Raw genomic sequence first — 25,155 nt, 5'->3', positions numbered from 1 at the left:
CTCATAACCCGAAACATCTGGCAGAAGGGCAGGTTTTTTAATAAGGCTGGGTTGGTGATAACTAGCCCTATGTAGTATGTTGTTCCTGTCGGTTTCCTTTCTGAACGTGTTAGTTATACATTTACCCTCACATGGTATGAGCTTCACATCCAGATAATGTATACAGTGTTCTGAACTTTCTGGGATCTATGGTAAAAAGTCCAAACTTTCGGGTGTCAGTTTCCATACCCCAAAAACATATCGTCTATGTAACGTACCCAAATGGAGAGGTATTTACGCCAGAGAGCATGGTGCAATCCATGTTCCCTTTCGTATTTATGCATGAAACATTTTGCACAAGTGGGGGCCATTGTGGCCCCCATGTATGTCTCTGAGATTTGAAGGTAGACTCTGTCTTTGAAGTTCAGAACACTGTATACATTATCTTGATGTGAGGGTAAATATACAACTAACTAAAACTAACATGTTCAGGAAGGAAGCTGACGGGAACAACTTGTACATGGGCTGAGTTTTCACCAACCCAGTCTTATTAAAAACTTGCCCTTCAGCCAGATGCTTCGGGTCAGGAGGATTGTTGGTGACCCTAGGGACTACGAGGATGAGATTACTAAAATGCGCAAGAAATTGTACGCCTTTGGTCGCTGCGCCAAGAGAACAGCTTGCCAGGTTCCATTTCTTTCATGGAATGTGTATGTGTTTGATGAATATGATCGTGTTTAGCCCTAAGGACAGATATGAATCTGAAATGCATTGGCTAGAAGGACACTTTGTACAATTTTCCAGTCTTTTTGAAACAAATGACTTATGACATATCAACCAGAGGAGATGTCACTTAATATTGGAGAGGTTTTGAAATGGTTTGAACTTGTATATGAACTGTTACTACCCAAACTTCAGGGGATACAAGAGTGCTTGGTAGGTTCATGGTTCACTGAACTTTTTTGTTTAGTGTTGGTATAAGGATTTATTTACCAAGGTGCCCCATGAACACTATGTATTGTTTGAATTTTCTACAACTAGAGCTGGGATTCGAATTTAGCGACCAAGTGGTGCCCACCCCTGGTGGGCCGTGTTGCGCTCACATTTTTAGGGAGCTGCCAGTTGCAGGGTGTATAGATGGTTTAATATAATTCAATCTGTTTTTGCTCATCTCTCCCAGCCTTCCAGAGACCCTCCTGCAGACCACTGATGATTTCTGGGTAAGTGCAGCATGGAGTATTGTCTCCTCTTCCCCACCCTTCAACCCGGCTCTCTTGCCTTTTTTTTAATAGTTATTTTAGTTTTTAGTTAATCCTCTGTGTTGCTTGGTATTAACATGGTGCATTCCTGCTTCTCTCGCTCTTGCCTCCTACCCACCACCACCACCCTCTTCCCCAGTGTCGGCCCTGTCGTATGTCCACGTCTCCCTCTGGTCAGGTGGGACTGTCGTGGCTTCTTTCTTTCTTTCTTTCTTTCTTTCTTTCTTTCCCTATGGTGTTCTGGCTGGCATTATATCTGACACTAGTAGTCCGTCCCCTTTTCATGTCCCTCCCCTCTTTTTGAAGCCTCCCTAGTGTTAACTAAAAGGGAGTGGGGGGGCATAGGAAAGTCGGGATATACTTCACCATCCCCACCCCCGTCATTCGACGGTATCATTTCTCACTTTACGCACCCTCCTATTCCAGTTGTTCCTCTGCGAGGGGATCACATTTTCTGCAATCGTGCTTCTTGCGCCCGTCTTGTATTGGTTGGCGGCTGAGACGCAGTGAGCATTGCTCCGATTCGATGCAGTTATGAAGTGGGTTATGACGTTACATCTCCTGACCCTCCTTCTGTTCTTTGTTCTCCCCTTTCCCGCAGCCTGCAGAGTTATGTTACAACCTCGACATGGAGCAGCCCCCTCAACTGCAGCAGGAAGATGTCAGCAGCACCCTCAGCTGTGACCTCCTGGAGGCTTATCACGGCCATGTGCCCGGTACCCTGCCACCTGAAACCCTGGCCGCTGCCACCTCCGCAGTTCCCTCTACCGAGGACTACCCTGGTGCCTACGATTTCAAACTGGTCTTCCAACAGTCCGGCACGGCCAAATCGGTTACCTGCACGGTGAGCACACCAGGGCAAGTGCCCTCACTCGGGATCCCAGTGGCGTACTAGCTCTTCTGGAGAGAATGGATAATTCATTGGCCGCTGAGGACCGATATTGCATGTTATTGTTAAATCCCTCTTACCGCTATAAGAGTGGAAGGCCAACTCTGGCCACCCAGGGTTTACACACTGTTCTCATTAGCAAGTGTATAAAAAGGCTTGTATGGAAGTGTTGGCTGATTCCCGTTGTGGTGGTGGTGGTGTGTGTAAGGGACAAATGCGGCAGGATTTGTGAGTGATGTCAGTTGAGGACCATCTTTTCCCAGACCTGAAGTGCTCTTTTGATGCTTGCCAAACTTATTTTAAGGAATCCTGTAGGGCGCGTGCCTGTGTTCCTGCTGTTACTCTGGTTAGCACTGCGAATCAGTGCTATGGTACACTTTGTTTTGGTGTGTGTTGCCGGAACGGTTACCGGTTACGGTGAAGTAGTGTGCTTCTTGATGCAAAGTGTTCTTCAGGTGCGTTTTTGGTTGTGTCGTTCGGATCCACCCTTGGTATGGCCTCGTAGATCTGTGAGTAGTTTGGGTCTGCAGTGTTTGTGGCTCTGAGTGCCTAGAGTACCGTAGTATTCGTTGCGTGATGTGCGCGTATCCGAACATTGGTGTACATTTCAGGCAATCACCTGGTTTAACGTTGCCTGAAGAGCTTGGGTAACGTGGCAACAAATTACAGTGCTCTGGATTAAGGCATATAATATATATTTTTTAAAAATGTTTTTATTTGCAATGCTGCAGGTTACGATGTGCTTGTTTAATTGTCTATTTTCTTGGTCTTCCCAATGGTTTGGGAGCACAGAGGTGGGGGATTGTGGCATGCAGTGTTTCCCAAAAACCACTATAAAAGGTGCCTTTTCATATTCTAATAAACTATCTCTACAGCAGGCGCTTTATTCCACTGAGCCATCTTTCCCACCCATGTGACATTGCAGTGAACGTGGGCAGCAGGGCATGCCAGGACATGCCCCGTCTCCTCTCTCTTCACTGCGCACCCTGCAGGGCCCGCCCGGGCATGTCTGGCTGTGAAGGCGTTTGCTTTGTCCTTCTTGTCGGTTCCTTCACATTTTTTGCCGCCTTTTTCGAGCCGGCCAGCGTCGCAGGTGGAGGGCTTGTTTGCTGATGGGCAGAGATGGTTGTCCGCGCAGGCAGAGGTTGGTGCACTTGGGCATTCTGTAGGGGCAGTGCCAAGTTGTCTGTCTTTGGGAGGGAAATCCCTGGGAAGAAGTCTTCATGTTTTTTCACGAAAGCGGGCAACTATTTAAGTGTCCCGTCCCTCTACGCTGAAATGTCCTATTTATGACTGCTACTAGTGCCAGAATGGTCCAGAATGTTGCCAACGTTTTTTGCACAATTAGCGTTTGTGCCCATGCCCTGCTGTCCTTTGTGTCTGGAAGCTGGCGTATTTTCTGGGTCGTGGTGCCAGCGTCCAGCACTGTAATGCGCTCATTAGAGAATGCTGCTTATTGTAAAATAATGTGAGGGGCACCCGGGGAAGGAAGTAAGGGTTTTATGCATTAGAAATCTATTTGTCTGCTAAAATAACATGATCGAGAATTATATTTTAAAAAGCGCGAGTTTGGGGACGAAATGACTGATTCCTAGCTCTAATTACATTAATGATATTGGTAAATTGTTGCTGAAATTTCAAGTTGTACTATATTTCATAATTGGGGGCATAGGTGCACCTGTTTTTATTACACCTCTCCCTTTCCTTTGGAAAAAAAAGCTATATGTCACATAACTTGGCATTGTCTAACGCTGGTCAATCTGTGTGGAACAGGACCCCGTTGGTTTATTTTTGAAGTGCCAACTTCTGATCCGAAAGGGACATGGGCATTACATCGCAGGAGGTGACCCGAAACTGGGCTTGCAGCTGCCCTAGTCTGTGTGTCTGGTTTGCTTTGCCCTCAAGTTATCCTCGGTGGATTAATTTGAAATGACTCGATTTCAAAGATGAAGTTTGCCTTTGTTTTCCTACTACAGGTTGTTTACTGTTTTGGGGACTCATCCCTTCGCCCCATTCCCCAACAAATTTCAAATGCATCCATGTTTGCCGCTTTGTGTCATTACTTTAGCGTAGTAGCACGGTGGCTTCATTGCATTCGATCCTAGTTTCATCTGCTACATTTTGTAGCAAAAGCGTGGGTTCTGCTGTTTCTATTAATATTTTCATTATTATGGTTTTTGTTATTTTAAACTTTCTTTAAAATTCGCTTTGCACATGTTTCATCACAGTACAATCACAATATCTTGCATTCAATAAATCCCCCCCCCACCCCCTTCCTTATCCTCTCCATCCTTATCCCCAATAACCAACACAACTAGAACAATAACGTTCATGGCTTGGACTCCATAGGAAGTTCACCAGTTCCTTATCCTCTTCCTACTTGCATTTGTCTGTCCCTCACTCCTGATCCTTCCTCTCCACTGTCTTTCCACTCTTCAGTGGGAGATCGGTGTTAATCATCTGGGGAGCTAAATAATGCATGCACCAAGGCTTTCCAGGTCGTCACATTCTCAAGGTGCCCCCCCCCCCCCCAATTTGATTTAGGGTGTTATGAACTTGCCTTTTACCTTTTTTATACAGGTTTGGTCTCATGATTGCAGTTTTAATCAGGGCCAAATTAGTTGCATTTTGTTTTTTAATTGTTAATTTGGAGAACCTGGTGGCTCCATCTCTAAACCTTTGTGCATTCACGTTTAGGGGTGTTTTAGGGGTGTCCTGTGTTTCACTCAGAAATGTCTTGGACAACAGCCTTCATTTAAGTGGCGTAACAGAGCGGGTGGCCTGATGGCGCGTTTCCTGATAGGTCTGTGAGTTTCATTTCTGTGGGTGATTCAGAATTTGGGGCTCCATCTGTCCCGATAAACTGCTTTCAAGCCCCACTCTGTTAATATTGCTTTAGGGCAGTGGTCTTCAAAATGTGGGGGGCCCAGCATAAAGTTTAGGTGGTTAAGCTGATGGCTTGTCCACCTTCCCTTCAGTGGTGTGAGCATGTCCTTGCTGGTGGACTTTCTGCGTATCTGGTTGTATATCGTGGATGCCATTTTCTTCCAAGACTATTTCACACTTGCGTGGAGAAGAGGAAGGAGTGGAAACTGGGCACCGTTTCAGTCTCTGGGCAATTTTCATTTTTTTCTTTTTTCCTCCTGAGTTTTCCAAATGTTGGCATGTGCGAGGACTGGGCATGCCCACTGGAACTTGGGCAAGTAGGAGGTTGCTTTCTTAACCCCTGCCCTGGACTCGTTACGCAGCTACCTTGGGAGCTCTCAATTTGTTGGGTTCCTGAGAAGGGTGGAGCAACCCAGGGTTTACTTGGCCAGCAAAGGCGGGAATATTCTCTCTCGACTCTACCGTTGGACCACTGCTGGCCTCAGCAATTCCTTTTCCCTCCCCTGCGACCGCGCACGACACCCAGCAAACACTTGATGCGCTCTTGAGGTGAGCTTTTGCAGGGTATTTTATTTGGGTACTTCGGTGAGAATTTGTCTGGCTTCATTGCCCAATTGTGACCAAATTAACTAAATTTCTGTTTTTTGTAATTGTCGGTTGGGTTTTTCCTGGTACCCTTTGTACGGCAAAAGCCGTAAGCATTCTTCCTGTCTCTTGCTTTTTACAAACATGAAAGTGTAGGACCCTCCGGTAGGTTCGGCGTGGAGACTTTGGATACGGCAGGCGTCCATTGTTCTGGGGTGGTGCCAAGAGGGGGAATTAATCTGATTTGTCTCTTGGGAAGTTTAGCAGTGTTTTTCACATGGACTATGCAATCTATTGTAGTGGGCAATTGGTTATTTATAATGTGCTTAATACCCAGAGGCTTCTTGGATCCGGGGATCGAACCCGTGTTGCTCCATGTCGTCTTGCTTCCAAGATCAGCGCTTTGCCCCGAGCTATCCTGGCATTAACTACTTCTAATAACTGCTTGGGTGGGCTCCATGGGTTAATGTGTAGATTAGCTCATCCGTTTCACTCTAGGCTTCAAACCTAAGGGGATGCAGAATCGGCAGATCGTGGAATTGTATTTTGTTAAATATTGTGCAGTGCCTCCTGGCTACCTCTGTGAGCACTCGCCCACCTCATGAACGGTGACACTTTGTGTTGCTTGCCAGAAAGGTTAAAGAGCGAATTCGTGCAGAACTTGAAAAATGCCCCTGCCTTGTGTTTACTTTTTGAGTATGTTTTATGAGTCGTGCGGGTTTTTTACTTCTGGATACATGTACTTTTTTTGTTTGTTCTGTGCGTTTTTAACTTCACAAGACGGGTGACCGCGGTTACACTAACAGGGCAGTCAGCAAAATGCACAAAGCTTGCACTATAAGAAGACCCTTTCCTGTCAATGAAGGGAAAAGTCAAACGCGTGAAAGTGTTTGTTTGCCGTTTGGTAAGTGGCCATGACATAGGCTCTTATTTGGTAACCGTTGAATTGCACACATTTAGTGTCTGGTGTGTGTTTGTAGATTTGGCTTTATGAGTTTGGAAATATTTTTTTGTATACTTGACATTAAGTAAATGTTCAAATATTTTTAACATTTAAAAACCATTTGGGAAAAATATTTGAACATTAAGTAAATGTCAGTATACAAAAAAAATTTCCAAACTCATAATGCCACATGTACAGACACACACCAGACTGTAAACGTGTGTACTTTCAATTCAACGGTTACCACACAAGAGCTCATGGCCACGTACCAAACGGCAAATAAACACTTTCACGCGTTTGACTTTCCCCTTCATTGACAGGCTCAGGAAAGTGTCTTCTTATAGTGCAAGCTTTGTGCATTTTGTTCACTGCCCTGTTAGTGTAGCCGCGGTCGCCCGTCGGACTAAAGCTTGTGAAGTTAAAAACGCACAGACCAAACACACAAAAATACGTACCCGGAAGTAAAAAACCGCAAGACCCTCCCAAAACATTATCAAAAGTAAACACAAGGCGGGGGCAGTTCTGCACGAATTCGCTCTTTATAACCTTTCTGGCAAGCAACAAAGTGTCGCTCTTCATGAGTTTATTTTTTCCAAATGGGTTTGAATGTTTTAACTTGCGTTTTTGTGGCTCTTCTCATCCCTCTTCTCCTCCTGCCGTTAGTCTTTCCTTTCCTTGTAAACATTGTGATGGGAATTCATGGAGCCACTAGTCCTGTGCCCACCCTGGCACCCATCTAACACTCCTACTTTATATATGTCAAGGTGGGGACCACACGTTTCCCTCCCTGCAACAGCCCGGCTCGTTCTTCCCTTTTTTAACTTTCTCCTTTTTCTATCAATTTCAAAATTTGTTTAAAAATAAATAAATAATGATCGCACTTTTCCCATGGTTCGGCAATGTGGACTTGCACCCCGTCTTCTGCTCTTGCTCCCCACCATGTCATGGAACATAGGCTGTGTTTAAGAAGAGGTGTAGATTAAAGATTTCTACTGCATTGAGAGAGATTTCAGTGTCATGGGGAGCTGTGCTTTTTATAAGCCCCTGGTGCATTAGTTTAAGCTTTATTTGCAACTTTCAAATTCCATATTACGTTAGTCTTTGTAAACCACAAACTATTTCATCTCAAAAGCCAAGCGGGAGCAACATTGCAACCATTATCGCGTTAGCGAAAAATGCTACTAGTATACTTGTGTATAGGCGCGTTATAAATGCCATTTCATATCAAGAAACCTGCATGCTTACCGATTGCCAGGCAGTGAATAATTGTAAAACAGTTGTAAATAAACGGACACACTAACTTAATAAAATCTAAAAAAGCACATCCGCACGCGACCGTACATGAAAACCCCAACAGCATAGGGTTGCGTGCATTTGCGCTGTCTTGGCTGTCTGCAGTGCCCGGTCCATTATAGCTTTAAACGGATCAGTCCAAACGGAATTGAGCCGTCTACACAGAGCAGGCAAGCAACACCGTGAAGCCTCTGGCTGGCAAGCGGCTTGTTGGCACACCCTACTTGGCACTTTGTAACGGAATCAATTTGCTTGACTAATTTGGCAAGATCCCGTTGGGCTCTGCATCTGCTGTATGGCCTGACCGCTACCCTATGTGTGAAGGTTATACTGCTCCATACATGCGGTTTTTCAAACTGCCATGCTTTCCAGAATAGTCTGTGTTTGCCCTCGCCGTTGACTAGTGAACATGAGTCCGAGTACTTGACGTAAGATGGGGTTTAATTCTCTTTTGTGTAAATTCATTGCCACTCCTGGCAAAGTAAGAAATGGCGTTGTGTGCACGTGGAGCATTGGCCTGGTATAACACCCGATTGCCCCCACCCCCTATTCCAATGTTCGGACTAATTTAAACCTTATGCTCCTATCAAGTCTGTGATGCACTTTTTATGGAAATATGAAGCTGAACTTGTGCTGTCAAAGCCTGCATTGGCAATTGCATCAGCTGCACACATAACTGGTGCACCCATGCACCCTTCCACACTTACTCTCTCTACTGATCTGGACTGTGGTCCCCGAGGGCGTTCAACCTACCAGCGCTTTGAGGTCATACCAATGATCTAGAGCGCTATATGAATGCCAAAGAACATTGAAGAAGGGGATTCAGAAATGCACACAAGATCACCACTGTTTGCGTAATTGCAACAGTATATGCTAAAGGTTGCAATACCTGCCATGAAGACCGCCTTTATTTTTGACAAAATGCCCGATGGGGATTTAGACCAGGGATCCTAGGCCACTTGCCCGCTGTCGGCGAGTATCTCTCCAGCCACCCTGACGGCAGTGCCAGACAAAAGGAGTCTTGTTTCTATGACTGCTAATAAGTCATTGCATAGTTTACCCTCCATCCCTGGGTTCTGCTCCTGTTACCCACGGGCTAACTCCAGGGGAGTGCCAAGAGGGCACAGGAGGAATGCAGGCCACATCATATCGGGGGTGAGGGCAGGGGGCGGCAATGGGCGCAGACGCGAAAGTGGCATGGAAGCGGTAGTGGGTGTTTGCGCTGCGACCCCAGGCCATGGTGTGTGCATAGTAGAACTTAACAAAAGTGCAAACTTTTAGATCAGCGGGGAGGAGGGAAACCCCCTTTTACATTTAGCGCTCTCCAAATGTGTAGCGAAGACGTCCGGTTTTGATTAAGAGATGCAATCTTTAAAGCTACTTTTTTTTTTTTTTTTTTTTTTTTTAAATCTTGGGGCGGTAGAATGTTCTGGGATGCCTCAAGCGGCAGTTCAACGACAGACGGGGCTCCCCTTTTTGGGCCTACAGTGGTGAGACACTCTAGTCTAGTGCTTCATTGAATGCATAAAGTAAATTCGCTTTTCCGCGTCTCTTTGCAGTACTTTGCGAATGAAGATGCAAGTGTGTGTTTTTAAACCCACACGTCCCCCACCATCAGCACTAAAGGGATCAACGGATGACTTTGACTTTAATGGTTTGTGATCACTGCTATTGATGGACAATGGCTCTGGAGGCACGCGCTGGTCTGGTCTATGCACCCCCCCTTGCTTCCCCGAGGGAACGTTGACTAGACAGACCCGTGGCTTTGGGCGATGGACACGGTTTCCTCACTCTAGAGCAGGAGGGTCCGCACCTCTAGTGAGCAGACGGTGAAACCACTCCAATGCACGCGCAGATGGGTCCTGCCATGTCCTGTGTAGAAATCCGAAATGTCGCAAATGTCGATTTCAGTTTTAGCTGGTACTTTTCAAATGACAAGTTTTTTCCACAGTAGTTATTATTTCATTGTGTTTATAAAAAAAAAAATGGAACTGCTTAAAGTATCAGAATTTATTTCCTTTGATTACGCTTTTAGAACATAAAAGGGTAGGAAGGGGAGACCTGTTTGGATATGGAGGGTTCAGAGAGCGCCGTTCCGTGGGCGCCAGGGGAACTGCACGGATCTGCTGTGGCGGGGCTGGACGAGTGTATGCATTTTAGGCATACATTGTAGAGCAAACGCAACAGAATGGCACACCAGGACACTGCATGGCCATTGTAATAAAATGATGAAAGACTAAACGTATGATTCCTAATAAAACAACTATACAGTTTTGCAGTGAATAAACAAAGGGCCAGAGCATGGAATAGGCTTTCAGCTTTAGCAGCAGTATATTGAACTCTCAGCCTGACTGGACACTTGCCTACGTCATGCATCCTAGTGGCTGGCTGTGTAATAGCTGCTGGCTGTGCAATCCTGAAGTTTAATCCCGGACTTGGCACATGGTCAGCCCTTTTTATAGGTCTCCTGAATCTCATAGCGCTTCTTATGAAGGAGAACCCTTACCTGCATAAAGCACCCAGGCAGCCTAGCCTGCCTCTAAAGACTGAACCTGGATTCTAGTGACCCTCCGTGGTAAGACAGTACAAGGCCCAGTGTACCTCCTCCTTCCTTAAGGAAACTTTCTCTCTGACTTCACAAAGAAACCATTAGGAAATCCGTATATGTCCCCTGTGAAAATGAGTAGCCCATCACAGGTGATCTGAAACGGAAGGGCTGCAGGCAAGAATAACGGTCTACTTCCAGCCCAATAACCAGTGGCCCTACAGCGCAATGAGCCTACGTCGTTACCACTCTGGAGGATGACCGCGTGGTCGCTAGCCGCAGGTCACCCTAACATCACTCACCCTTGGTGTGTGTTACTTGGCAAGGGGTGTCTGTGGGACTCCAAAAGAACATCAACAAGCTACAAGTAGTACAATGCTGTAAGAGCAGCCCTGAATATACCAAAATCGGAACACATCTCAGACCTGAGACGATCCACCCAATGGCTATCTGTACCTCAAAGAATTGAGTACAAAACACTCTCCCTGACCCACAAGCGCCTGCCCAACCAAGCCCCCAGATACCTCGCAGACAACTTCACTCGCAATATTCCATCTCGGCCTACCAGATCAGCTCAAACCCACTGCTTAAATGTCCCCAGACACAAGCTCCAAAGAGCAGGTGGCACAAGCTTCCCTGTGCTCGCCTAGAAACGCTGGAATTCACTACCACTTGCTCTCAGAACTGAACCATCCTTCCACCGATTCAGAGAAAATGCAAAAACCTGGCTACTCGCCTAAGCATGCACATATCAATCACTTGTGACACCTGATATCTTACTGCCCAAATATCTATGTAAATATCTATGCAAATACCATACTGCTCAAATCTATATGTAGATCTCTAAAGCTCTCAGACCATTTTCGTTCCACAACTGTCTGTACATATCTCATATATCCTGTACCAAAATGATGTATATATTATCCTGTACCACAATCGATTTTATATACCTTATGTAACCATGACAAGCGCCCAGATAGCGCTATATAAAACGATAATCTAAACTAAACACAACGGCAAAGCGCAGGGTGATTTCTTTTTTTGTGGACACCTTCGCCACTAGCCGCCAGTGGATTTTTCCAACCCTATGAGTTTTGTGTATGTTAATTTAAATCTCCGATTCATTTTACACAATGGCATCCTATGATGGAAATTATGGTGCTATTCCTGATATAGCAGCTGCGAAAAAGGGGTTGCAAACTACGCAGGCAGCCCTATCTGGGTTCTGCAAATGGCGGGTGGCTGCCTTACCCTTTGGTCATTGCTTAGAACCCCAGGTGCCCACATCCAGTGTGCCATTGGGCTGATCAAGGCTCTTGCGCTAGTGCAATGTTGCCACACTTGTCCCACCTGGTTCATGACTCTGACCCAGTTTGTAACGCTTGTCGCCTTTTCAGCACGTGTGTCACAGCACCTTGAAACATCCTTTCCAGTGGTCTACAGGCCTTTAGTGCTTCTCCTATGCACCGTTCTTGCAACGCACTCTAAAAGTGAATCCTCCTGGGGGAACCAGAAGGTTCTTCACCTCTTGCTCAGGCAGACAAACTGAAAAGGGCACTTGAGCACCCATGCCACTCCCATTTATGCTTTATCCGTTCGGACTGCCACACTCGCCAGCCATTCAACCTTGCTCGGCCCTTTTGATGCGGCGCTACTTTGATTGTGTGTTTATAATTCGCCTTTACAGCAGGCACAACAAAATAAAAGGGGTGGGGGGGGCAGGGATGAAGCACAATAGTAAACTGTCTTACAAGCCCATGTGACATTCGGATCCTGCAGGGGAGTAGGGAGGTGGTGGGGGGGAGTGCTTGTCAGAGCGGAATGCGCTAATGCTAAGGAGGGAAGTGCAGGTCAGAGTGGAGCGTGCAAGTGCTGCAGGGGTGAGGGGGAGGAGAAAGTGGAGAAGGCCTCTAGGCTAGGCAAGCGAAATGCAGAGAGCGCAGGGCAATGAATGTCCACATGCTAAGTGCGAGGACAGGGATTGATGGGCTCAATAGGGGTGCAGGCCCAGCCAGGCGAGGTGCAGGGGGAAGGGGCCTGGTAGGGCAAGTGCAGGTTCAGGGGAGACCGAGGAGCTGGGGTAGACTGGGCGAGGAGGGCCTGGTGCCCTGTATGAATCGGAATGAACCAGACAGCCAGTCATGTGTTAGAGGGGGACAGTGGCGGTGGAGAGGGAAGGAAGAGGAGAAAAGGATGGTCTTGAGAAGCTTCTGAAACTTAAGGAGATCCGGCTCAAGTCTGAGAATGGCAGGGAGACCATTCCAGAGGGAGGCTCCTGCGGAAGAGAGATCCACTCCTCCCCCCCCCCGATTCTCTGCTTGGTAAAGCGTCTCATCTGCAGAGAGTTGGAGCTAGAAGACCGAAGGGCTTTCAAAAGGAGGTCTTTAGGTAGAGGGAGTTGGATGTAGCGGGGACCCAGCCCCCAGAAAGCCTTGTGGATGATGCAGAGTGTCTTGAATTTGATCCTCGCAGCAACCCGGGGCCAGAGGGGAGAGATTTTAGGGCTGGAGCAATGCGGTCCCGGACTTTAGGCCAAGGATAAGTCTTGCAGTCCTATTCTGGATTAGTTGAAGGGAGGATTTAGGCAGATTGAGGAAGAGGCTGTTGCAGTGGTCCACCCTAGAAGGACAAGAGCTCTGAAGACATTACGTTTCTGGGGGAAGGTGAGGGCCGGTAGGATGCCTCTGAGGAGGTGCAGCTGGAAGTGGGCCTTCTTGGAAAGGTCCATGATGTGATGTGAGGATGTGAGGAGAGAGAGGAGTTGAAGATGACGCCAAGGTTTTTTTTACCTCACAGGAGTGTGAAGGGGGGGGGGGGGCCATGGAGGGCGGCCAGAGTGTAGATGGGCTGGAGGGAGCTGGGATCCCAATGAGCAGGATCTAACTCTTACTGGCATTAAGGCAGAGATCGTTGGCAGCATACTGTGCCTGAATAGCAGTCAGTCGGGAATGGGGGAGGGAAGGAGGCAGCTTCAAGGGGAGCTGCGTGTCATCTGCATAACACTGGAAGTGGGGGGAGAGAAGGCGGAGATCAAATGAGCCGGAGGGCCAAGGTAGATGTTGAAGGTAGCCCTGAGGTACGCCGCAGGCGGAGACTGATGGGGAGAGAGAGAAGGGCCCAGCTGCAGTCAGAGGAAGGCGGTCAACCAGTGCCAGGTCTGTGATGCCAGGGCTATCATGGAGCCAATTTATAAGGGTGGCATGATTGACTGTATCACAGGCAGGGGAAAGGTCGAGTAGGATGAGAACGGAAGAAGAGTTGGAATCTAGAGTTGAGAGCAAGTCTTCACGGGTGTTAATGAATGCGGTTTCAGTGCCTCTGGCTGCTCTGTAGCCGGACTGGTGGTCATGGAGACAACCAACAGATTCAGTGTGGTGGATCGGCTGGGAGATTACCAGCTTCTCCAAGAGTTTGCCCAGGAAGGGGGTAATGGAGATAGGGCTGTCGTTGGTAAGGCAGGGGGGGGTCGGCAGAAGACTTTTTGGGGAGAGCGTGCACAAGGGAGTGGTGGGAAGGAGCCAGTGTTAAAGGAGCGATTGCAGAAATTAGCCAGGGTTGGAGCAAGGGAGGCAATATGGTTCTGGAGGAGCAGGGGAGCACCTGTTTGTAAGACTTTCAGAGGGCACTTGTCTAGAGACCTCATCCGGTGATATGGGCGAGAAAGAGGAGAGTAGGAGGGAAGGAGAGAGGGCGGCCAAGGGAGGCCTTAGAGTGGGTGAGGGAGTAGGGAGGGGTGTAGAGGAGAGTGAGGACAGGATGTCTTTGAGTTTTGGTTATGAAGTAAGTGGCCAGTGTCAAGAATGGCAGAGAAGTGGAGACTTCAATAGGATTGACTAGTAACTTGCAGATTTTTAACTTCAGCTGTGTTAGTGGCCCCAGAGATGTGGGCTAGGATATAGGCCGCCTTCAAGCGGCAGGAGTCTGTATTGCTTTTGGAGCAGGCAGCGGGTCAGTCTGTCAGAGAATGTGCTCGGCGCTTGCCACTTTCGCTCTGTGCTAGTGTTTCAGAAAGGCTAGGTCAGAATCGTACCAGGTGTTTAACTTGGAGGGAGGCTTCATGCGGATCCTCATGACTGGGGCAAGGGTGTCCAGGGTGTTGGTGAAGTTTAGCAAGGGCTGTATCAGTGTGAGTCTGTGGCCAGAGTGAGCGGGGAAATGAAGGAGGCAGCAAAAGCAGCAACTGACACTTGCTTCATCGGTCAAATGACTGAGAAGGAGTGTGTCCCAAGAGATCCAGGTGAGGGGACAGGAGAACTTGATCAGACCTGGAGAGCGGTGTGAGAGGACTGGAAATGGGTACATCTGCTGAGAAGGGAGCATCAAAGGTGTGCCCGGCTGAGTGCGTTGGACTGGAAGGAAGAATGGTTAGGGAAAGGGTCACAGAGGCCAAATCAGGGGTGTCGAGGTGAATATTAACATCTCGAAGGAAGGGAAGCGTGGAGGTGGAGGCCAGGAGAGAAGAGGTGAGGTCAGACACTCTTGACGAAGAGCAAGACTGGACCCGTGGTCCTTTTAAATGGTGGCAAGAGTCAGCGAGAAGATTGGCGAGACACCAAGCCTGTAGACTAGGCATTTGAAGGAAGAGCAGGTATGATGGTAGCAGGGACCCATTCATGGAAGATCGGGGTCTGTTTGCGCCCAGACCGGTTAGGCCTGGGCTTCGAGAGGATATTGTAGCCCTCCGGGAGGAGTGTATCAAAAATAGTGACAGAGCTGACCTTGAACCACATCTCATGAAAGCTAGGTCGTCCATGTCGAAGTCTTCAAAGAGGGTAGATGTCGGGGAGTGTTTAACTGCAGAGCGAGAGTTGAGGATAGCTAAGTGGAGCTGGTTGCCACTTTTGAAGGCCTTCCTGGGAGGGGTACAAGAATGTGGTATGCCCATTGTGTGGTGATGAAGAGGTGGCAGAAGGAGGAGTTGCAGGAGGAGGGAGGAAGTTGATGAGGGACAGAAGACTCTTGCCAAGAAAGAGGTGGTTGGGCTGAGAGCCCTGAGACATGACAGTGCCATTCTGGTCGACCTTAATGACCCTACAGGTTGGGGAAATATGGCAAGAGTACTTCCCATCGGGTGCCACCATTAATGAGAGAAGAAGAGAAGGGGAAGAGCGCTGAGAACATATGGGGAATCCAAAGGTCTGGAGAGGGAACGTCAAAGAGTATGTCTTTGACCGTCTGCCTGGAAGAAGCGTTGACATGGGTGTCGGCGATGGACAGGCCTGGATTGGAGACCAGGAGTTCTTTTTTTAACTTTTTTCTTCCAAGCCTCGAAAGGGAGATATGATGGGTGCTAGAGTAGCAGTTGCAGAAGATGGGGATGGGGGGGGGACAGAACGCATCAAGGAGGGAGAGGGCAGAGATATGGCAGGGTTGGGGGAGAGACAGCACAATGCAAAACAGTCACCAGGTAGCCTAGCAGCAAGCCAGGCGCACACTAATCTGGTACACGAGAAAGGCAGTCCAGACCAGTGAAGAGTACTGCAGCAGGCGGTGGACGAGCCACACCATTTAAAGATCAAGTCTTTCGTACGGTTGCAAATTCTGAATAGAAGTACTTGATTTTCCTTGCCTCTCTTGAATGAGCTACTCCAGTAGTGACAATGTGCTACCAATAGGTGGCTCTTTGTCCTCACGCCTGCTGAAATGGCATTCTCTGTTTACACACCAATAATGGTACCTTTCCACCACACATTGGAATCCGTTCTGTTTGCTATGCTTTACTCTGATAGTTATAACACAGCTTGGGCCCATTTACTGATTAACCCTTACAATGTAGGGTAAATAACCTCCTGCACCCCTATAGTGTGGTGTTGGTCTCTAAATGTGATTCTGCGTTCAACCACACTGCACTAGGAACACTGGGAAGTCTGCATTCAACCACACTCCACGAGGGACCCTGGGAAGTCTGCATTCAACTACACTCCACGAGGGACACTGGTACTTCTGCATTCAAACCCACTCCCCATAGGGGCACTGTTCTGGCAGTATGGTTTGCAGTGATGCTCTACTCCCAAGCCTAGAACACTTCCTCCGTGTGGCACAGCCACCCAACTGTGCCAGTCCATGTGGGGGAACCATTCATTTTGTCGTATACTAGGAGCTTAATTGCAATAACTGCCACCCTGATGTTGCACCACCTTAATAGTCTGGAGTCATAGGCTGATTGGGGGGGAGGGGGGAGTAGAGGCCAGTTAACATATGGGCGATGTGGGGGGAATGGCTTCCCAGCCTAAGCCAATGGGGCTTCTCTGTTCTTTATTTCAATGTTTTTATTTCGGTACAGTTGCAGCATTTTTTGATTTTGTGCTTTGCTCCTGCCCTCCATCACGCCCCCCTCTTCCCCCCCCCCCAAGTTGGATCATGTTGTTCACATGCAGGAAATGGTTTGTACAGTTGGTTGTGGAGCTCCTCAGAGCCTAAGCTCAGTATCTGAAGGCATGGCTCCACAAGCCAGTATTGCCAGTCCTTTTTATTTTTCATTTGCATTCGTCTAAGCAGTGGATGGCGATCGCTAGGAGTGATGATTGTGCCTGGAAAAATGATGGGTATTGTGTAATAATGTCCCCATACGTACATAATGTCGCTGGGAAAAGCCATTGGTCCCATATATGATGACATTATGCATGGGGACGGGTTCAATGTAATTATGTCTCTACAAAAAACAACAACTTTTTTGTCAGGAGACCTTTTTGCGGGGACATTACATGGAACCAAATGATGGCCATGCCAAATATGTAATGGGAAAATTGGCAAACGTTATACTCTCGAGATAACGATATTGGATAGCTGGAAATTCCTAAGCAGAGGAGTGGGGGGTGCAGTAGGGGGTGGGGCAAGTAGTGTCTGCAGCACACACTCCTGTATAGATGGCACTACACTCTACAAAAAATACATGCAGTGTACCCTAAAAGATCAACCTTATATTGGAGGATATGCGGAATGTTGGGGACTGCCTTACATATGTGGTGGTAATGCCCCCACCCCTCCCCCCAGCTAACAAACATTTGGCAAGAAATAAAATCCAGGATAGGAACATTTCTATTTTAACCAAGGGCAAAGCATTGGGTAAAAGCATTGGGTATTCCTTCTGGTAATAATCTACATTTGGTTTCTTGGGCAAATTCCATTGTGAGCTCCTCTGCCTACGATACCTGGCTTTTCCAATAGATCGTACCCTTTCCCAGTCTGCTGAGAATTGGACTGTTCAGTGTAAAAGAGCACCCTCAGATTATTTTGACACTGCAGGTACTCGAAATTAAAAAATGAAGTTCGTCAGCAAATTGACCTACTTTGCATGCAGATTTTAATTTCGCAACATTGTTTTGGTCCCCAGTGTCTCGAAGAATAAGGCGACTAACCTTATACAGAAAAAAACACCTATATACATGGAATCCTGACTTAATATGCCCCACTCTCCTGCTCGTATCCTAGCAGTGAAGTGCAAAGTCCAATTTCTAGGAGGTGAACCCTTTTGATCTCTCGGCCCAGACTTTGAATGGCCTATCTTTTGGAAAGTGAATTGACCAAAATTCAGTGCACTTTAAAAAAAAAAATATATATATATATATATATATTTGTATTTGGTAGAAAAACCTTTACAAACATAAAATTCCTCTTCAGTTTCATAGATTCAAAATTCAATAAAATCATAACCACTCTCCAAACCCCTAACAATTACCGTAAAACGTGTGTTAAGCAGTTCGACGCATCGAGTAATACATTTTTGTGGTCTTATTTCTATATCCTATTTCATCAAAAAATAACCAGACAACAATGTATAGGCCAATTCATCAACCCATACAGTATTACATTTTCATAATCATATTTCATCCTGAATACCGAAGCACTTTGAGCTTTCTTCATTCATCCACCATCTTCTTCCAACTTGCAAGATAAAGTTACACCACTTTGCATAGTTTTCCGCAAACTTTGCAACATTGTCGACCATATTTCGAATAGCAAAGGAATAAGTTTACACGACTTATGAAATGTTACAATCCCTTATTCCCGGAACCGCAAATGGGAAATTACCGGGTCCGCCGAACTCGGCATGAACCAGTTCTTGCCCATTCGCGGGTTCCAGTGTAAATGCAACTGCGCCAGCAGCTGTGCCGGTTTTGACGGTACGACGAACGCCGGAGTTGTAATGCGGCCCATTGTCTTTGCACTTGCTAATGTAGGCGGACACTTCTTTCTCCCCCACCTGTAGTATTCACCGGACCTGAACAAACTCTTCTGCCAGCTCGCCAAAACCTGCCCGGTTCAGATGACCGTCTCCAGCCCGCCACCTCCTGGCGCAATCCTCCGCGCTACTGCGGTGTACAAGAAATCCCAGCATGTGGCAGAGGTAGTCAAACGCTGCCCTCATCACGAAAGAACTGTGGACCCCAATGACGGTAAGCGGGACCTCCTATCTCTTAATCCACTACTCTGCTGCCCGCCTTGGCGTTCTTCATAGTCCATACCCATAACACACAATCCATTTGGTAAGGTAAAATGTATAGTATTTATTTTCGTCTCCAAACCTATCCGTACGGTGTGCGAAGACTATGACAATGCATTACTTACCGTAAAAGCATTTCTGATGGTTGTATCTGCTTAGATTCACATGCTGTGCATAGGACCGACATCCAGTGGTCACTGCGGAGTATTGCATTTTGTTTTTCGTAGTCGAAAAGGGGACGTCGACAAGGCGTGTCTGTAACACTATCCCTATAGTGACGTGCGTTGTACCCACAATCCCTCACGCGTCGAGGTCCCTCTGTTTGTATTTTTCTGCCCTGAGGGAGCCTTTTAGCCGTGAGTGAGTACAGAAAAGAGAGAAATATATATAAAAGGATGTCTATGTTCCTTCCATCCGAGCGGGGAGGAAGGGTGGGCGCATGTGAATCTAAGCAGATACAACCATCAGAAATGCTTTTACGGTAAGTAATGCATTGTCTTCTGATGTTTGTTAATCTGCTTAGAATCACATGCTGTGCATAGACTAGCGAGCAGTACCCGGAGTTGGCGGTGGGTTATGAGAAGGAACAGTAGAGAAAAGATGTCTTAATACTGCCTGCCCAACCTGGGAATCGGATCTAGAGTGTGCATCTAGACAGTAGTGTTTTGTAAATGTGTGCACAGAACTCCAGGTTGCCGCTTTGCAGATGGACTCAAGGGGAACATTTTCAATGAATGCTATGGAAGCCCCCGTGCCTCGAGTGGAATGTGCTCTTGGCTTGAAGGGTAGTTCTCTCTTAGCAAGAGTGTAACAGAGAGTGATGCATTGAACAATCCATCTAGATATAGTGGATTTTGAGACCGCATCTCCTTCTCTTCCTGCTGCCACCGAGACAAAGAACTGATTAGTCTTTCTCAGTGGTCTGGTTCTTTCCATGTAGAACATGACAGCTCTGCGTACATCTAGTGTATGCAGACTTTTTTCTCCCGAGCTGGAAGGGTTTTGAAAGAACGTTGGTAGTTCTATAGTTTGGTTTACATGAAATTTCGAGATGAATTTAGGTGCAAACCTTGGGTGTGTGCGTAGAACCACCTTATCTTTGTGAACTGTTACGAAGGGGTCTAGTACAGAAAGAGCCTGTAGTTCACTTACTCTCCTAATGGAGGTGATGGCTATTAGGAAAGCAGTCTTAAGGGTGATATCTTTAAGAGTTGCCTTGTGCATGGGTTCGAAGGGAGGGCCCATGAGTCTGGAAAGTACCACATTTAAGTCCCATCCGGGAGCTGGGTTAGCTATCGGAGGGTGTATCCTCTTTACCCCCTCCATGAAGGCTTTGATAACTGGTGTCTTCCACCACGACACTTTAAGTTGGGAAGTGGTGTATGCAGAAAGTGCCGCTAGGTGGACTTTAATGGAATTGAACACTAAACCTGAATCCAGTAAATGGGTCAAGTATAGAATAATGTCAGTAGGAGAGCAGTCAACTGGGTTGATGCTAGTACCTCTACACCAGATAACGAATCTTTTCCATTTGCTAGAATAGCAGTGTCGAGTATTAGGTTTTCTGGCTTCCCTGAGGATGTCCATACATCTCTGTGGGAGTTGTAAATGTCCAAATTCTATGATCTCAGGAGCCAGGCTGCTAAGTTCATGGTCTGAGGGCATGGATGCAGTGTTCTGCCCTTGTCTTGTGACAGCATGTTGTACGGGCAGGGAAGTTTCACTGGGGGAGATAGGGACATCTCCATCAAGTGAGCGAACCATGGCTGCCGGGCCCACATTGGGGCCACTAGTATCATGGTAACCTGCTCCTGGTGCATCTTGTGCACCACTTTGTTGAGAAGGGGAGTCGGGGGAAAGGCGTAAACAAATTTCCCTGACCATAGAATCGACAGACCGTTCCCCTTGGACTGGTTCTGGGGGTACCTGGAGGCGTAACTTTGGCATTGTGAGTTTTCCAGAGTTGCGAACAGGTCTATTTCCGGGAAACCCCATTGAGTGAAGACGTCTAAGACGATGTCTTTGTGTAATTGCCATTCGTACTCTCCGGGCAGGGGGAAGTCTCTGCTGAGTTTGTCTGCTAGAAGATTGAGTTCCCCTGGTACATGTTGTGACAGTAGGAACATGTTGTGTCTGAGAGCCCACTTCCATATATTCTGGGACAGTTTGGACAGTCCTGGAGAGTGAGTGCCTCCTTGCTTGTTGAGGTAGTGCATGGCTGTGGTGCTGTCTGTGAGGACCATCACTGTCTTTTCTTGTAGCTGTTTCTGAAAGGCTTTCAGTGCTTTGAACACCGCTAGTAGTTCCAGCAGGTTTATATGCTTGGCTGCTAAGCTCGGAGTCCAAACTCCGTGGGCCGTCTGATGGGATAGGTGAGCCCCCCATCCTGTAAGGGATGCGTCTGTGGTTAGAGTGGCTTCCACTGCGGGTGTGGCAAAAGTTTTCCCTAATAACAGGTTTTCTTTTGTCCACCACCGTAGCGAGAGAACCAAGGCCTGCGAGACCACCACTAGATCGTCCCATTGTCCGCTGGCCTGACACCACTGGTTGTAGAGCCACTCTTGCATTGGGCGCATGCGCAGGCGCGCGTGAGGTACCAAATAAATACATGACGCCATCATCCCTAGCAAGCGCATTGCTTTGCGTACCGTCACCTCTCGGCCTGCTACATAATGGGGAATTTGAAACAGCATGTTTTGGACCCTCTCGTTGGAGGGGAATACGAGGCCGTCCTTTGTTCGAATTAGAGCCTCTAGGAATTGTTTGGCTGGGGTCTAAGCTGGACTTCTTTTCGTTGATGGAGAAGCCCAGTTGGGACAAAAGGTCTACGGTCTTTTGGGTATTGGAGAAGCATGTTTCGTAAGAATCCCCTGTTATGAGCCAGTCGTCGAGGTAAGGGTATACCGGGATGGATAATCTGCGCAGGTGGGCCACTGCCAGTACTTTCGTGAATACCCTTGGTGCAGATGCTATCCCGAAGGGTAGTACTCTGAACTGGTAGTGTTTGTCCTCTATTTTGAACCTGAGGTATTTTCTGTGCGATGTCAACATTAAAATATGAAAGTATGCATCTTTCATGTCCAGTGTTGTCATGTAATCCCCTTGTGATAACAGTGGGATTACCTCCTGTAAGGTCACCATACGAAACTTTTGGGGTTTGACAAATATGTTCGCTGGGCGCAGATCTAATACAGGGCGCATGGTTAAGTCCTTTTTGGGTACAAGGAAGTACACTGAATAAATACCTTCTGTTACCTGTGATAGGGGGACGGGCTCTATAGCTTCTTTCTTCAGTAGTTCTTCCACCTCTTGAAGAAGAATGGAGAGGTGTTGCGGTGTCATGCGTCGGTTCCGTGGGGGTTTGTACTTCGGGGAACCGTTGAACTCGATGCAGTATCCGTGGGCTATGGTGGATAATACCCAACGGTCTGACGTGATTCCCTCCCATGCTGAAAGGAACGATGTTAGCCGGCCCCCGACCGGTGATGCATGGGAGGGGACCCGAATTTTCGGGTCATTTGCTGGTATTGGGCGTGGAACCTCTGGGGCTGGAGCCACGACCTCTTCCTTTGCCACGGCGTTGGCCTCTTTGACTGAACTGGGTGTTACCCTGGTTAGTGGGCCAGTTGGAGCCAGAGTAATATTGTTGTTGTTGGTTCTGCTGCTGTCTTTGGCCACGAAAGGAGCGTTTATTACCATAGCCTCGCCTGTTAGGGGGCCTAGAAATTTGATCAAGAGTCTTGATGGTATCAAACTCTTTTTTAGCATGTTCTAGGGCCTCATCTACTGCTTTCCCAAACAGATGCGTCTGTTCAATGGGTTTATTTATGAGGGAGGCTTGGGTTTCGGGCTTAAAACCTGAATTGCGTAGCCAAACGTGGCGCTTGAGAAGTATTCCTTGCACTAGGGAGCGGCCAGCCGTCTCAGCGGCATCTAGGGAGTTTTTAACGATGCCCTGGTTTACCAGTGTGCCCTCTGATATTATAGCTAGCAGGCGAGAACGCAGAGGTTCAGGAGCTTCCTCTGCTTCGCTGCGCAGCTTGTTCCACTGTGCATCTGCGTAGCTAGCTAAAAGTGAGTTGTTATTAGCAATTCTAGTAGAGAAGGCGGCGGAGGTCGTGATTCTCTTCCCCAGTGCGTAGAGTTTTTTGCCTTCTTTGTCTGGAGGTGCTTCACTAGTGGATAGTGGCACCCCTGCTCTTTTTCTTGTGTTGGTAACCACAAGGGAGTCCGGAATAGAGTGTCCTCTGATGTATAAAGGGTCAGAGGATGAAGGGCTGAAGAGCTTTTCTATTCTAGGGTTGACCCCTCTTACTAAAGCTGGGTTAGTAAGGGAAGGAGAAATTCTTCTTTTAATAGAAGCCAGAAGTGGAATAGATTGGCTAACAGGGGCTTTTTCTTTGATGACTTTTTCTACAAAGTCAATGTCTGGAAGAGTTTCCCCTGTATCAATCTCAAAATGCGCTGCTGCCTTGCGCAATAGTGCATTGAGGGAAGGTTGGTCATCTATGGGAGAGGAGTTCCCATGTGAATCCTTGAGAGGAGAAGGGAGAAAGGCATCAGGGTCTGAATGTACTGATGGGGATTGCCAAGGCTGCACTGACGGTGAATGCCAGGGCTGCGAGGTAGCTGTATCCTCTTCAAACCCTGTAGCAGTGGTGTAAGGATCTTCTTCGAACCCCTCTTCCTCAAGTTCTACCTCTTCTTCTCCACCCAAACACTCCTCATCTTCTTGGAGGTATTGCTCCTCCTCAGTGAGGTCAACCAGCCTAGGAATCTTGACTCTAGGGTCATCCTGTGGCCATTCTCTTTGTCTTTTGTGAGTGGGTGGGTCTTGGTTTCCTAGAAACCTTTCCATTTTCTCCATGCAAGAATGGAGTCTTTCAAGGGTCTCATGGGGTACCCCTGAATAGTCTAGAGGGGGGAAATTAGTGTTTTCGCCTTCGAATCGTTTCGAACGCTCCCACAACGTCGACGAGAGGTTCCCGTCTCCTTCTGAAAAGCCTTCAGGTAGTTCGGAAGTGTCCTTTGGAGAAAGGGGGAGTTCCTGGCTACTTTTATGTTTTTTCGACGCGGTATTCGACGTTTGTTTCGTCGTCCGCGTACGTTTGTCTTCGGCGACAATTCTCGCTAGGCTCTCAACCACGATTTTGTCCGTCGAGGGCTCTGGTGTCGACGTTGTGTGCGTTGCGCGTTGTACCTCGACGGTCGCTCTATGGAGCGTTGCGTCGGATGTTTTTGGGGTAGCGCCCGTGTTAGATGGAAGCCCAATCGCTGGTCGCGGCTGCGTTTGCGGGTGGGGCTTGTGACCTTTACGGTCTGCGGTAGACGCCGGAGTGCCCTGCGTCCCCTTTGGCGCTGATGGATCCTTCGTTCTCGACGAAGAAGAGCCGTGGGTAGTGTGTTTAGCCTTATGGGGTTTGTGTGCGTCCTTGTCGCCGGGGTGTTCATCCCCATAAGCAGGGCGTGAGCCGAGCCCGTCGGGGCCGGGGACGGACGACGAGGAGCGGGAGCGCTCCTTCTGGGGGTTCATGACTTCCGTAACGGACGTCGAGTTATCGCACTCCTCGTCACTTTCAGTAACAGCGGCAGCGGGTGAGGAAACTGACTTCGACATCGCGTAGTCCGCCCACCTCTTAACCCTACGTTCTTTAAGAGTCCTGGGTTTTAAGAGCTTGCAGGCTGCGCAGCTGTTCTCTATGTGATCGAGGGGTAAGCAACGATTACAGAGCTTGTGCTTATCTTTCCAAGTATATTTGCCTCTGCAGCGTGGGCAAAACTTAAATGGTGTCCTCTCCATAGCTGAGGCAATAATAGCTGGCGATAACAACCCCAAGGGAAAGAAAGGGGAGAAAGAAAGACATTCTCAAAGAGAAGAGACAAAGTTTTAACCCCCACTCTCCCTAATGTAAGTTGGCCGTCGAGGCCAGGCCACGTGTTCGGCAGCGCCGAAAGATCTCCTCTGCTCTTCCTCTCCGTCGAAAATCAGTTCGGCGGAGAAACAGCTTCACAGCTAACGTCGAGGGGGAGGGATCGTTATCAGTATATTAAGTTATGACAAAAGGACCGAGGTCCGTGGCAAGTATAGCAATGTCTCTCTAGGAGCTCCGCGAAAGGCGACCAGAAACTGGGCGGAAAAAACAATCTGAGGGACCTCGACGCGTGAGGGATTGTGGGTACAACGCACGTCACTATAGGGATAGTGTTACAGACACGCCTTGTCGACGTCCCCTTTTCGACTACGAAAAACAAAATGCAATACTCCGCAGTGACCACTGGATGTCGGACCTATGCACAGCATGTGATTCTAAGCAGATTAACAAACATCAGAAG

At 47.8% G+C, this 25,155-nt stretch overlaps 1 protein-coding gene across 3 annotated transcripts in view; it reads left to right on the top strand.

The window, feature by feature from the left end:
- Nucleotides 1-25,155, top strand: part of TP53 (tumor protein p53) — a 277,553-nt gene that overhangs the window by 211,962 nt on the left and 40,436 nt on the right. For all 3 annotated transcript variants that reach the window (XM_069645384.1, XM_069645368.1, XM_069645375.1), the window contains exons 3-5: nucleotides 1,160-1,199; nucleotides 1,840-2,082; nucleotides 18,589-18,775. In XM_069645384.1, coding sequence (XP_069501485.1) covers nucleotides 1,160-1,199; nucleotides 1,840-2,082; nucleotides 18,589-18,775 — 470 coding nt within the window. The remainder of the gene's footprint in view (nucleotides 1-1,159; nucleotides 1,200-1,839; nucleotides 2,083-18,588; nucleotides 18,776-25,155) is intronic.

The sequence above is a fragment of the Ambystoma mexicanum genome, chromosome 1p (assembly GCF_040938575.1).
Source record: "Ambystoma mexicanum isolate Mex_15411 chromosome 1p, UKY_AmexF1_1, whole genome shotgun sequence".
NCBI lineage: Eukaryota > Metazoa > Chordata > Amphibia > Caudata > Ambystomatidae > Ambystoma > Ambystoma mexicanum.
This window is presented reverse-complemented; position numbering and strand designations above follow the sequence as displayed.